The sequence below is a fragment of the Sinocyclocheilus anshuiensis genome, unplaced genomic scaffold (assembly GCF_001515605.1).
Source record: "Sinocyclocheilus anshuiensis isolate Anshui unplaced genomic scaffold, SAMN03320099.WGS_v1.1 scaffold1166, whole genome shotgun sequence".
In the NCBI taxonomy this organism is placed as follows: Eukaryota; Metazoa; Chordata; class Actinopteri; order Cypriniformes; family Cyprinidae; genus Sinocyclocheilus; species Sinocyclocheilus anshuiensis.
The window spans coordinates 271,611-285,224 of NW_015536532.1; the positions used below are offsets into that span (position 1 = coordinate 271,611).

Sequence of the window (13,614 nt, forward strand, 5' to 3'; positions counted from 1 at the left end):
CCCCCCCTTCCTGAAGCTATAATTAGATATTCTGGAACTCATTGACACACATAAAATCTCAGTAGTGTCGTAGTGGCAAGTGCTGAAGTGCTGAACTTGAGTTCATGGTTCAGTGCACCGTTTGCAGGGATGGTTCTTTGAGGCTGGGGGATGCTTATGAACTCATGAGTGTGCTATTGAACAGGCCACAGGTGTTAAGGTTGCATGAGGCCTTCAGGGCTTCAGTTGGAGCTGTCAGTTTTGATCAACTTCTCCAATCGAGATATAATGCTGCAACCGCCGCACCAGAGGGCTGAAATAAGAACCAGAGTTACCTCAGTCGTGGTCACCTCAACAGAGAGTTCAGAAGCCATCGGTGTCCTTACATCCTTCAGTTCACTGAGCTGCATTTGCTTATGTTGATTGCTATGACTCATTGGTCAGTGTTGCCAGCATTTGTCAATTGGCCACAAGAGCAGCAATACCAATACAATACCTTTACGGTACAATTTCCAACCTAATGCAATAAAGCAAGCCTGAGGAAAACTGTGCCCCAAATCAAAACACATCATATGGACATTTCCTGCTTTGTATCTGCAGAGCCAGTTCCATATTATCATATAGTTTGAGTCATTTGGGCTGCAGGTGAATGATGACGAATCGCTGTTCATATAGGGTCAGTCAGTGTTATTGAGGTCTTTCTTCCTCTTCATAACATGTTCTGCCATCGGCGCTTGGAGTGACTGTTCACTCATCCTGCCATTGCTTAGATTTCACCAGTGGTCTGCTGCCAGATAATTGTTCTCATAGAAACACACTTTTGCAGTAAAGCACAAGCATTTAACAACAAAATCTCATTGTCGTTGCCCAGGGGTGTTTCTAGACTTTCATGAGTACCGGGAAACAACCCCCGTCCCCCCCATTAAAAAAATTGTATCCCTTTTTTTGATACACATTTTTTTAATAGGCTACTGTTTTGGATATAAATGGATGTAAGTTACCTTTGCCTGCAGCACAGAGTCATTTACAAGCTGCTTGTGCAATAAAGAGCTGCTTCGTCATTGACAAATGATAGAAGACATTTGTAAATTTTGTTTCCTATGATGTTGTTTAAGTAAATATCCATCTACATCTATCACTCTTTTCAATTTTTTCTGTCTTATGAAGTACCACGTTACTATTTCGGTGTGAGAAACCACTGGAAATGAGTGAACTGTCTGAACGATTCAGTCTGAATTACAAAAAAAAAATCAGACTTTTTGAAAACCTGTTTGACCGATTGCATCAAAAGAGTGATTCATATGCAAACAGCTGATAAAAAACACACACACGTGACTTCATTGCTAAAATATTATCTGAGAAAATGATTCTCAGGTTGGCATACGTCAAACCCATTGACACATAAGCATTTATCCTAAATATTTTACTAATGATGATGCCACTTCTCCCTCCACTTCCTGCCACATGACAAATTTTATCAGAAGATTTCTCGAAAAAGAATGGGAATAAGAGAGTTCACAGATTCAAACTGGCTCCTATTATGACTAATATGAGTCAAAGAGCTGAACGAGGACTAGAACAGAAAGCAATGCAGGAAAAGCAAACACTTCCATTTCCTGTAAAAGGGACACAGTTCACAGGCTATTTGAAGACACCAGAGGCCTCGGTATTTGCATTCTTGTCTTAACCTCTTTTTGTACCGCCATTTCGACAGATTAGATTAGAATTGATTATTCTTTTCTTCAAACCAGATGTTTCTGCAGTGTTCACCTGAGATCTTTGCAGGAAAGCCACAGTTGCCAAGACACAAGGCTGCGTGACTGACAGTGTGCGTCTGCAGGATGTGTTATGACGCAGAGCCTGCTAACCCCCTACACATGTTCTACTCCCTCAACCGCAGGTGTGACGGCTCGATCCAGCACAGAAAAGGAGCTTTTTCCAAGTTCTTCTCCTTTTCCCCTTCAAAGAGGCTCAACTGCTGCATATCAATCTTTTATTGTTTTGTAACATAAAATGCTCCACTGTGTTCAGCTGCTTGATTTCAAAAGATTCCGTATCATTTTAATATATTTGTAATAAGAAAGAAGTGCTGAATTTATTTGTCAGTTCATGTGAATCAGAATCAGTGTTAAACAATATTTATGGACAATTTAATTATCAATTTATCAATATTTAATAATACAATTTCGTAGCGATGCTTTCATAGTGATGCAATAGAAATAACATTTTTGGTACCCCAAAGAACCTGTTAGTGAAAAGTTCTTGGTAGAATTATTTCTTAAAAGAGCCATTTTTCCTAGAGCAAAGACCTAACCCGTTTTCCACTATAAAGAACCTTTTGTGCAATTAAAAGGTTTCATGGATGTTAAAGGTTCTTCATGGTACAATTGATGCTATAAAGAACCTTTATCTTTAAGAGTGCATGGATGTTAAAGGTTCTTTATGGAAATGCCAATAAGAACCTGTCTGTGACGTTTCTTACCTGCAGTTTAGGTGTTTGAATCCTACCGACAATTCCTCAGTAAATCAAAAGGACATTTGGGATTTGTGTAGATGGCAAGTAGGCAGTTTGTCATAGTTTTGTTGTGCTAATAAAAGGCTTGTCGATTATGTGACACAAACCTGAGAGGCGGACAGTGAAATAAACAGTCAGTATTCCAACAGGCACAGACTGAGTCACCGTAGCTCTTTCTGTAACACTTTTGACAGTTTAACATACAATGATATTTGTATGTGTTATTCAGTCCGAGCGCTGATTGCTTTTGGATCATGAACTGATGAGTCTCTTTGTCAGGGAGGGAAATCACACAACTTGTTATTCAAGTTGTAATGATCTGTGTTAATGCCCAGAAAGTTGTATAAGCCACAGCTTGATGCTAAAGCAAGATGATGCAGTAATACATGGGATGCCATGGCGGCAAGTTTTGTTGTATTTGGCAAATCAGTGCTGAAGAAAGGATTTATTTAACAATATATGGTCATATCTGCCATCTATGAGTCATGTGCTATCATCGAAACATGCTAATCTATAGTGAGGTATATTACTAATGCTGTTATGTTTCCTCCTCCTTTAATGCTGTTATAATATTTCCAGTGTCATACAATGGAAAATACATCATACATCAAGTGCAGAGTGATTTTTCTTTCAGACGGATGAGCCGTGGGTTTATCTAAGTCTGTCTTTCAGCCGGTGAGCTTTAACCTTATATTACCATGGCAAAGGAATTTATAACGTTCTTGTGTGTGTATCTTTCCAAATAGGTTTTTCCAAGAATTTTCCAAAATGTTATTCAGTTCTTTTCAAAGCCACTCACCGTAAAATGTGGAGCTCTTAACTGTAAGAAATGCAAATATAAATGTGTAACCTAATGTATTTGGTTTGAGTCAGTGTTGTTAATATGACTTAATTAAATAAAATTAATTAACTGAGATGTTACCAAATGAAGCACAGTTTTTATTGTAGAAGAGCTGCCAAAAAAACTTTTCTACTTGTGTGTCATCAACCCCAACCAGGAGAAACACTGAACTACAAGAATATTTCTAAGATTTTCTTATCTTATTGAATGAATTGACATTAATTAATGCAGCTTGTGATTTTTCTTTCATGCATCTTTCGTAGTCACTTATAAAAACGGTTTAGAAAAATCTAATTCTGGAAACACAAATGGTTGAATAACGAAGTGAGTAAATTGAATTGCCCTATCAGCCTATCAAACCATCCTTAAATGTTAATAAAATATTTGGATGAATAAAATACTCAAACTTTCATATCGTTTTTAATCACTTACTGACTATAATGAATATGTCATCCAGCTTTTACATACAGTATGTACTGTATAACTAATTGAGAGCCAGATGGGATATGTGGCATCCTGGCATCGCAACATGCGAATGCTATTAAATACAATTTGTACCTGCATGTTTCAGTCAGATTGTTTGATATTGCAGGTTTGGCAGTATCTTTTGATTAACAACTACAAGGTTTAAATGTTGAAGGATGGCATTTTTCTCCTGCAAGGCAAGAAATAGGTTAGCAATTCGATCGTCACTTGCACTTGCAAATGTAATAATGTCACTTACATTCATTAGAATGTATGTGACATTTTTAAATGCTAGACTGTTAAGATACTAATTCTGAATATTTAAAGGTAATGCGGGGACGTATGATCACACTTGTTAATTACATCTCTGAAAACTTTATAGTTATTTATTGTATTTTTAAGTCATAAAATGCATACATTTATTTGTTTTATTTGAATTTTTGCTGCATTTTAATTCTAGAAGCAAACATAGTGAACAGGAAATAATGGGGAAGATGATCTGGAAATGTTATAAACTTGAATTGTACCGCTCAAGGTGTTGAAACACTTGCTTTTGACTAATTGTGCACATTTGATCATAAAATACTATTACTGAGGATCTCTCTGCAACAAATCCATCCAAAATCTGCATCAAAAAAGCAGACTATACAGAAACAAACCCACATTTGTATCTAAACAAGAACTTGTCCTCATGACAACTTTTGCTATTCAGTGTAGACTCAGGCTTTTGTGTGGGTGACTCTTCTTGAGTCAGTGTGAGATTTAGGGGGGGGTCTCAGAGTTGGTGCATCAGTTCGAGTGACTAGATCGCACCTCGAGGGGGTTGAAAAACCTCCAAACCACGATTGATGTGGAGCTTATGAACAACATCACCTAGCTGAGGAAGAGCAGTTGGCATGAGCAAGCCCCATTGACGTCTCCAGCGCTGTGATAGGACGATTCGGGTGCATAGGGGTGGGGGCCTCCCTGTGAGGGCAGCCCACGTCAGCCGCCCTAAGACTAAATCCAGTATCATGACGTAGCGCACATGAGCCAACAACAACTTGAAAGAACTGAAAGAAGTCATCACGGCCTGTTGTGACAATGAGTCACATGTTAGTTGACCTTTTTAATACTTCTGGACAATAAAGATGATGATATTAGTTTCATTGCATAGAATAAATGGATAAGGAGAAAAACTACAATCGGACTATGAACAGGCTGTTTCACAAACACATTTCACATGGAAAATTTGTAGCATGCAGGTTTTTTTGTATTCTTGATTTAGGTGACTGTTGTATGGAGCACTACTAAAATATATTCACCATCACCAACTATTAAACTTTACTATCTTACTAGTCTAACTATTTCTGTTTAAAGCAAGAATTCATTGGTACTTAATGCACTTAAAATTAGTTTTATAATTGCACCAATTAGTTTATACAAGATAGAGTAAGAAACAGACTCAGAAATAATCATATTAAATTGGCTAAAAAGTGTAATACCCAAGATTATGTTACCGATTGCAATTTTCATATGTGCAGTTTATAATCAGTTTTAGACAACACGGTAATACCCACAGCCATATAATTTCAGTCATTAATTGCTGTTGTTCTATATCTCAAAGTCATTTTAAAAATCATCCGAGTCTGATTTTATTAATATTTTCTTTTATTCTTTTCTCACGTAATGTAACTAAACCACGCAGACAGAATGAGTGAAACATCAAGTAAAGTCATAATTAAATTATCACAAAGCTTTCCGTGGGAGTATTAACTACCTGCAACATAATAGATCTGTTGGGAACAAGTTTTATTATTTATGCCTCAAGGGATCCTGAAAACGCACAGAAATCAGATGCATTATTACAGACCCAGGAGCCAAAGCAACTCTTTCATTTCTTTTTACCCATATCCTCTTACTGATTTCATTTAAACTTTATTCAAATATGTCACTTCTGTAAAATTAGCCTACAGATTCTTCATTTCCTGTTCCAAACGATATTGACACGGATACATTTTACTTACATTTTCTTTATCTGCGTGGAATTTAAGACGCAGATGGATGAAAATAAAGTGATAGGCCTACCTGTGCAAAATGAGCATGCTATTCTGCAAGATCATATTTCATTTACATTTTTCAAAGTCAGTTTTCATTTATCCAGGCTTCCCGCCACTATGAATCTTGTATCTTGTTGAACTGGATGGCTAAGTAGAGTTTTGGAGAATAGACGCAAACGAAGTCGCCTTCGTCAGAGGTGGTAACCATGACAACAGTGTGTCGCTTTTCATCGCGATCCGTTTAGGTCTATCATAATTGTCTATCTAGTCTATCATGGCAAGTAGTCTACTACTGTCAATATGTGTCACTTTATTCTTTTTCCATAAAACATTAATATTTTGTTTTACAAGTCTAGTTTAGCTAATGTAATGCCAAAACTGCGCCTCGAATATTGCTTTTAGGCTACTTACATTTGAAAATTTAGCAGACTCGTAAAATTGCTTTAAATAAGCCGAAATTCCTTTTAAATGGGCGATTCACTTAAAGTAATTGCATAATTCCCACAATGAGTTTAATATCTTATGGAACAGGTTTAACAGTTATACAAAGGTAATTTCAGAGAGAGAGAGAGAGAGAGAGAGAGAGACCATCCTAGGAGATAATCTGAGTTGATAAGGGGTCAAGTAGTTCTGAGATGGGATGCAAGAATTAGGCTATATTTGATTGCTCGATTAATCGTTTCTGAGTTTTGATTAGTCGCTGCAATCAATGTAATCTTGCACGGAGCGTCATCTGTTTTTGATGTAAACTGAAGGCCACTCGAACGTAATTCCTTTCATCAGAAACTGAACTTGATGGAAATTCTACTTGACAGACACTTGCTATCTGTTCATAAACAATGGGGTTATTAATAATAAGCAACTTCCATAGGAAAATCATGTAGGCCTACATAAATAAGCTTTAAGGATGTTATTGATATTAATTTTCAATTACGTCTCAGATTCGGGTAACGGACCTGCAGCTGAACAACAGCAATGATCTTCATGAAACTAATGAAACTAGGGATGTCTCGTGAGTCGTATTACGAATGTGTTTATGATTGACGATGGAAGTGGTGCTGGGGGCAGAGCTCCTGTCATTTCCACCGCCCGTCTCGTGTTTACGCAAGGCGCAGCACCGTATATAAAGCGCTTGAGGTGCGGGCAGGACAGAACAGATCCGTGAGTGGACAACTTCTTATTTCTGAAAGACCGCGCAAAGACTCGGGAGCCGCAAAAAAGAACATTGAAACTTCAAGAAACTTCAAGGTTCCAGTCCAGAGAAATAACTGTACCTGAACTCTTAGGCTGCGCTGAAAGTAAGTTTGTCTTGTGCTTATCATTCTGCATGTGGAGGTGCGAAATCAAAACTTGCGTTTAACATTTGAAAGATGCTAGATTTGGCATTAAGTAGAAATTCTAGGCATTATTGTTCTCATTCCTGCTAAATTCTGCTAAGTTTTTTTTTTATGTCGGATACAAAATATGTTTTCAGTGTCATTTTTATTAGTACTAGCACATTCAGCACCATGGACAGCAATCACTTTGACGCTCAACGATTAACTAAATTCATACTACTTTTAATTAGCTGCTAGGAAAAACATGTTTGATAGTCTAGATTAACATAAAAAATAAATAGTAGATTTTATTTTTATTCATGCAATTATTCCATTTCACAAAGAAGTTTTCATGATATGCTTTTAAACATACACAAACTAAAGTGATTTGTTTCTTAATGCATGTGTTTTTGCTTCTGATTTTCGATTGATTTGAATAATAGCTCTGACAAGTCATTCCGAATTTCAAAGAGATATTTTTTATTGTTGTTTAAAATGAAGTTTTTGCCGTCGTATTGACTGCAATATGCACAGCTACTAACTCGCAAAACTATTACAAAACTGTATCTTACGCAACAACTACACTTTTCCACCTGTTGTTGCTCTCGTACTTTCCCGATCTATTCAGACGTCTTATAAAACGCAGCTTCTTGTAAAGTAACCACAGTAAGTGTACATGTGCACTTGTTTATGGAAGGAAAAAACGCGAGTTTTATTTTTCAGATGGTTGTCATGCTGAAACCCTGGACCGTCATCGCTACTCTCCTCTTCTGCGTGCTCCTGTGTATCGGGACATTTGTGGACGCCTATCCGCCTAAACCAGAGAATCCCGGAGATGATGCTCCTCCGGAGGAACTCGCTAAATATTACACCGCGCTGAGACACTACATCAACCTCATCACGAGACAACGGTGAGAAAGGCACCTGTAACTATGCATGTTTGCTTAAAATGTTCTTATCACCCCACTCTTCGGACATCGACCAGGTGACCATGATAAAAAACGATTTCCCGTTGGTGTCATTGCATCATCTCCCATTAATATGTCAGGAAAAAATGACCAAGTTCTGCAGTAGGATTGTGAAATTGCATTATGGTCCACTTTTCAGTGGCCAAAGGCTCTTCGTATAACAAATCTGAGTGATAAAACCCAAACAGATGCACCTTGGAGAAGCCTCAGAAATTGAATATTCATCCGTCATAGACTGATGTTTCTCTCATCCCTGCTTTATAGAGGACTACATTTATTTACATATTTATAGTCTTCTAACAGGCCTTTGACATTTAGGACTCAGAAAATGAGTGACACATTCCAATAAAAAAATTACAGTAAATCATTTATCTCCCCACAATATACTTTAATTCCAGTTTATTCCAAGAGAGGATTTCAGCCTCATCCCTTTCCAATGTCTTGCTAGTCAATCAAAGAACCTAAAGTCTTGCCTGTAAGAGGTTTAATTGAAAATATATGATGAATTTCTAAGAGAAACCAACAGACATGATGGTTCAAGTAGCTAAACTATGTGTGCGTCACAGTCGTGACTGCATTAAATGAATCCTGGCCTCTTCACAAAGTATTGCTGACGTTTATAATGGGGAGCAGGTGAGATTCTGTAGAGCTCATGTTTCAGAAATAGCTTTAACATTAGTTTGGTCTGGTCTTAGACTCATTGATATTGCTTGTAGGCATCTATCGAGGAGGAATCTGAGCATGTAATTGCTTTGTTTATTCGAGTGCCAAACCATTGCCCTTAGCTTGTTTTCAGCGTGGGCCTATTCATCTTGAAGATGCCGTTCTGAGAGAAAAGAACTAGTCAAGCATTATTGTCTCCACTAAATGTTCTCTAGAACTGTCAGTCATGTTTTGTCTGAAGATATAGAAGCTTTGTACCTTTCATCTGTGTGATCAATGTCAGAGTCTTCTCGGTGACGAGCCTCAAGCACGTTCAGCTGTCAAGTGGTCAAAAAACATTTAACTGCTAAATTAGATTCATAACGGCTTGGGTGAAAAGACAGTTTGTATTTGTATCAGTGATTGATGTCTGACAGATAAAGTGGGCTGACTAGTTCTTTTCACTTCCCAACACTTTCACACACCACAATGAGCTCACTGTGTGAGCAATTTGAGATCATTATTTCAGTACCAAAATGTTCCCAGCTAAGCTACATGGCTGCAATAAAGTAATGAGGGAATAAAATGTCATATTTCTTACATACAGGTATGGAAAAAGGTCCACTTCGGAGGATATGATAGCTGAGTTGCTGTTCGGAGATGACACGGAGCACAAACAGAGATCAAGGTGGGAGTCTTTCTTTTAACCGTATAGCTGCAATTTTAATGTTAAATGCTAAGAGAGTTGTCGTGCAACAGTAAGATGGACAAAAATAAGTTTCCTGATTTAAATGGTATTCTAAAGGTATTTGGGGTAAATGCAGTTTTTAAATTCTTGAGAAACACACTTATGAAGAGTGATGGGTTGTGTGTTAATAGGAAGGAGGAACAACTCATGAATTGTTCACACCTGTTGAGGAATCAAGGGACAGATGGGATCCCTGGCTTCTTTTCTCTCTGTCCGTCAGGAAGGGAGTGGGTTAGGGAACATGACGCACACTGAATATTTGAAAGGCCTTGACATTTAACAGCCCTAATTAGGTCTCAAAAAGGAAGAAATCGCACTGTGCTTACTAATTGAAAACTGTAAATCACTGACAGAAATTGGAGCATCAATGAAAATACTGAAGGTGAAATAGTATCAGTGAAACATACACTGATATGCCTTACTGATGTCAGAAAAACTAGCAATGTTGATTGCATATTAATTACATTTATCTCTTTCAGATATGATGACTCTTATATGTGGTGAAGTTCAGTGACCCCTGTGTCGCCTGTCCTGAGCTAAGCCCACCTGTGCCTCCCACAGAAAACCTCCAGACAACTATATGAGAACCAGTCACCATCAGACAACCTCATCCACCTCTTTATTGAATACATCCTCTCTTTTTCTTTCATGCGCACAGAACAAATATCATTAACAACTGTACATAATATATTATAATAGGAACTAACAATGGAAATGTATATGTGTATACTTCATTGTGTCATACAGAAATTATGAGTTTTTGTTTGTACCATGTAAATTATTCTATGTGATTAAAAGTTTATTGGACGAATCTGGATATTTATTTTGCTCTAGTGGTTTTTGAACAAGCTGTACCATATGCCATAAAGAAAAAGAACAAGTCGTTTTAAAATAATAATAATAATAACATAGTTTGATCGGTCATAGTACATTTCCAAATGACCAGCAGATGTCCCTGCTGTAATATAAAATAGAACTCTGTTCGATCCCACACGGCAATAGTATAACATGTACTTAATACTTTAATTTTATTAATTTCTGTGACCAAAAGTCAGAGCTAACGTCTCATTCTACAAAACAGCAACTGCTCATTCAATTTGTAACAGCACAATTTATATGAATAACAGTTAACACATAACACTTAGGGTCACCATATTATTAGCTAATATTTATTTTATGCTGTGAGGGTCTGTTTATATATTTATATAACACGTAAAAACAAAAACAAAAATTCCATGTTGAACCTGCTACTGCATGTTACTGAACTGATTGGCACTGTTATGTAAATTAGTGGAAACATTTAAAGTGGGCTGTCGAGAACATTCTATTGTTGACACGGCCCTATAGCCAAACACCGGCTGGTGGGTCCCACCTACTGAGACATTTGAGCGTTGCCTATTTATGTCTACGCAATGGCTAGACTCTGATTTGATGCTTTGTAGCGGTTCAGGCACCTCTCACATAATCAAAATAACGTTACGAAGCGTCTACGATACGGGAAAGGTTCGTATCTTTTTTTACGATTCACATATTTCCAATGTTATGTATTTTTTGTGTGTTGACGCATCCCGAAACGTGTGTTCCATTCAGGAATGCGAACCATGTAATCGTTTCATCTTCTGTGATATAGTAGTGTTGTCGTCTTATTGTTGTTATGCGGTTAGGAATGAAGTAAAATTATGAATTCATCCGTTGTTTAATGCATCTGAAGGTTATTGCTGTTCTTCATCAGCATGATTTTCTTTCATTCATCATAGTTAATTTCAGATGAGAATGCTAATTTTGTGTGAAATTAAGGCTGCATCAGATATATTTGGCATCGATTCCGTCCGTATTGTTGGTGGTGAGTGAGATCACTGAACTTCTGATATTTCTCACTATCATCAGCAAATTCATTGTAATATTAAGACTAAAGTTTACAGTTAAAGAGAACCAGTGATTAAAATTTACTTATTTCCATATGAATCGAGCCTATATTTGGGATGTAACCAATTAAGGTAAAAAAAAAAAACAGTAGCTGAAACAATAATATAAAGATTAGGAGACATTATTATACAGCAGTTAGTTCTGGTCCTCTAATCTGATTGGTCAGTTGCAAGAGGTCTGATATTTATTGTAACAGCTCTGGGACGGGACGCTTTACTAACTTTGCCAAAATCACCTTTATCTCTATGGTGTTAAAAATCATAGTAAAGTGTTTTGTCTAATGCACTCATTTAATAACAAAAACACAAAGAATTAAAATACATTAACCGACAGTTGATAGCTGGTGGTGCTTTTGTTTTGTGTTTGGTGAGTGCACTACAGACACATTCTTGATACCATTACAGTAGCAGATTAATACATATGAATATGTCTGTGCTGTCAAAACCAGGTGATTAAAAGCGAAGAATAATCTGGCATAGCCTCAGCGTCTCGTTATGGTTACTTAAAGGGGACGCAGGCCTATTTGTGTGTGTTGGAGACAGATGGGCCATGCCTTTTTCTGGCTCGAGGGAGCAGATGGAGAGCATGGCTGCTTGTGATGTGGGCTGGGTCAGACTGGGGTGTCATTAGTGCTGGGGCTCAGCGGGGTCTGCAGGAAGAATGGGAATGGAAGAGGTGGGGGGCTCAGGAGTTGCCAAGCCATGATAAATTCACTATCCCTCCCTTTTGTAAAAGGCTGGAGGAAGACCCCCTCACGCTTTCTCTCAGGGAATCTCACTCAGATGCTGAGTTTGCATTCATACCTGGCCAAAAAGCACTGGAGTAAGCCTGTTGGTAATGAGATTGGAATGTGAGCTTGAGCATCTCTCATGTTTGGCTGACAGCTTTCAAAGCCAAATGAGATCAAGAATTAGAAAAGCCTACAGCTAGAGCCAGTCTGAGAGTGTTTTAGGCAGTTTAGGAGTGTTTTGAGAAAGTGCGAGAAAGAATGGGTTGAATATGACACCAATATGAAATATTTTTTTTTTATAATTTATAAATTCCATATATTATTGCTAATATAATAAAATTATATTTTAACAAATGATTTAAATATCTATAATATATATATAGTTTAAATTGATGTACTAATATAATTACAACTAAAACCAAAATAAAAATGAATAAAAACTGTATAGGCATATTTAAAAAGAATAATAATAATAAAAATGACAAAATAAAAGGGAAACGGAAGATATAAAATTGAAAATATTAATACAAACTATAATAGTATCTCAAATATACTAAAACAACACTGATCTGGGCTGCGTTTCTCGATAACGATTGATCTTAGAGCTTAAGAGCGTTTTCTACGAGTCATTTTACGATCGCTCGTTATTGTTTCACGTGCGTTTCCCAAAAATGCACTTAACTCAATCGCACGTAGCCGTGCTTTAAGTGCTACTTAGGAGTCGCTATCCGTTTGTCAAGTGCTGAAATGTCACCTTATAGAATGGCTAGTAATTGTAGTAAACGCTCGTTTATTGAAATGTTAACCTAATGCTGCGTTCCAGACAACTCTGATATAATAACTATTATATTATATTATATTATTTATACGTATAATATTATACTTTACATAATAATATAGCCTATGATATACTTTATATAAAAATATATATTATAGTATATAATATCTATATAGAGACGTTATTTCCGGGTCCAATACATTGGTTTTCGTGCAGGTCAGTAAGTCATTGACAGATTTTCCCCCAGTCTTTGAAGCATATTTCCTACATTACTTCTTTTATTCATTTTTTTGTTCAGTCGTTTAATTTAGATGTGTATTTCAATTTTTTCTGCCCTTTTTTAATAATTTCATTAATAAATTCATAAAAAAAAAAAAAAGAATAATAAAGTGTACAATAAAACATGAATAAAGTTAAAGGTGCAATCTGCCGATTGTCCTGCACTGTAAAAAATGACCGTGAATTTAACGGTAAAAGACTGTAAAAATGCTACAGTAAAAACCTGTTAAATGGTTAACGGTAAATTCCTCTACTATATACGGTGAAAAACTGTATTGGACATTACATGTATTGGACATTAATTTTACGGTAGTATACCGTTTTTGGAAGTGAAAAAGACTGTATAATTTACAGTGAATAACCATAAATTGACATTCCCAGAATTCCC

General features: G+C 36.7%; 2 protein-coding genes across 2 annotated transcripts in view; both read left to right on the forward strand.

Moving 5' to 3' along the window:
• The first annotated feature begins 6,995 nt into the window (after window positions 1–6,995).
• On the forward strand, window positions 6,996–10,314 carry LOC107695175 (peptide YY-A-like). Its single transcript, XM_016494997.1, has 4 exons — window positions 6,996–7,137; window positions 7,879–8,066; window positions 9,373–9,453; window positions 9,993–10,314. The coding sequence occupies exons 2-4, from the start codon at window positions 7,879–7,881 to the stop codon at window positions 10,015–10,017; spliced, it is 294 nt and encodes a 97-aa protein (XP_016350483.1). The 5' UTR covers window positions 6,996–7,137; the 3' UTR covers window positions 10,018–10,314.
• A 638-nt stretch (window positions 10,315–10,952) lies between these two features.
• LOC107695131 (MAGUK p55 subfamily member 2-like) overlaps window positions 10,953–13,614 on the forward strand; it is an 18,283-nt gene continuing 15,621 nt past the window's right edge. The window contains exon 1 of the mRNA XM_016494947.1: window positions 10,953–11,016. The gene's annotated coding sequence lies outside the window, so the exon portion shown is untranslated. The remainder of the gene's footprint in view (window positions 11,017–13,614) is intronic.

Coding starts and splice junctions, on each gene's coding strand:
- LOC107695175 (XM_016494997.1), top strand. CDS start 7,879: ATGGTTGTCATGCTGAAACCCTGGACCGTCATCGCTACTCTCCTCTTC. Junction 8,067..9,372: donor AACCTCATCACGAGACAACG/GTGAGAAAGGCA, acceptor TCTTACATACAG/GTATGGAAAAAGGTCCACTT. Junction 9,454..9,992: donor GAGCACAAACAGAGATCAAG/GTGGGAGTCTTT, acceptor TATCTCTTTCAG/ATATGATGACTCTTATATGT.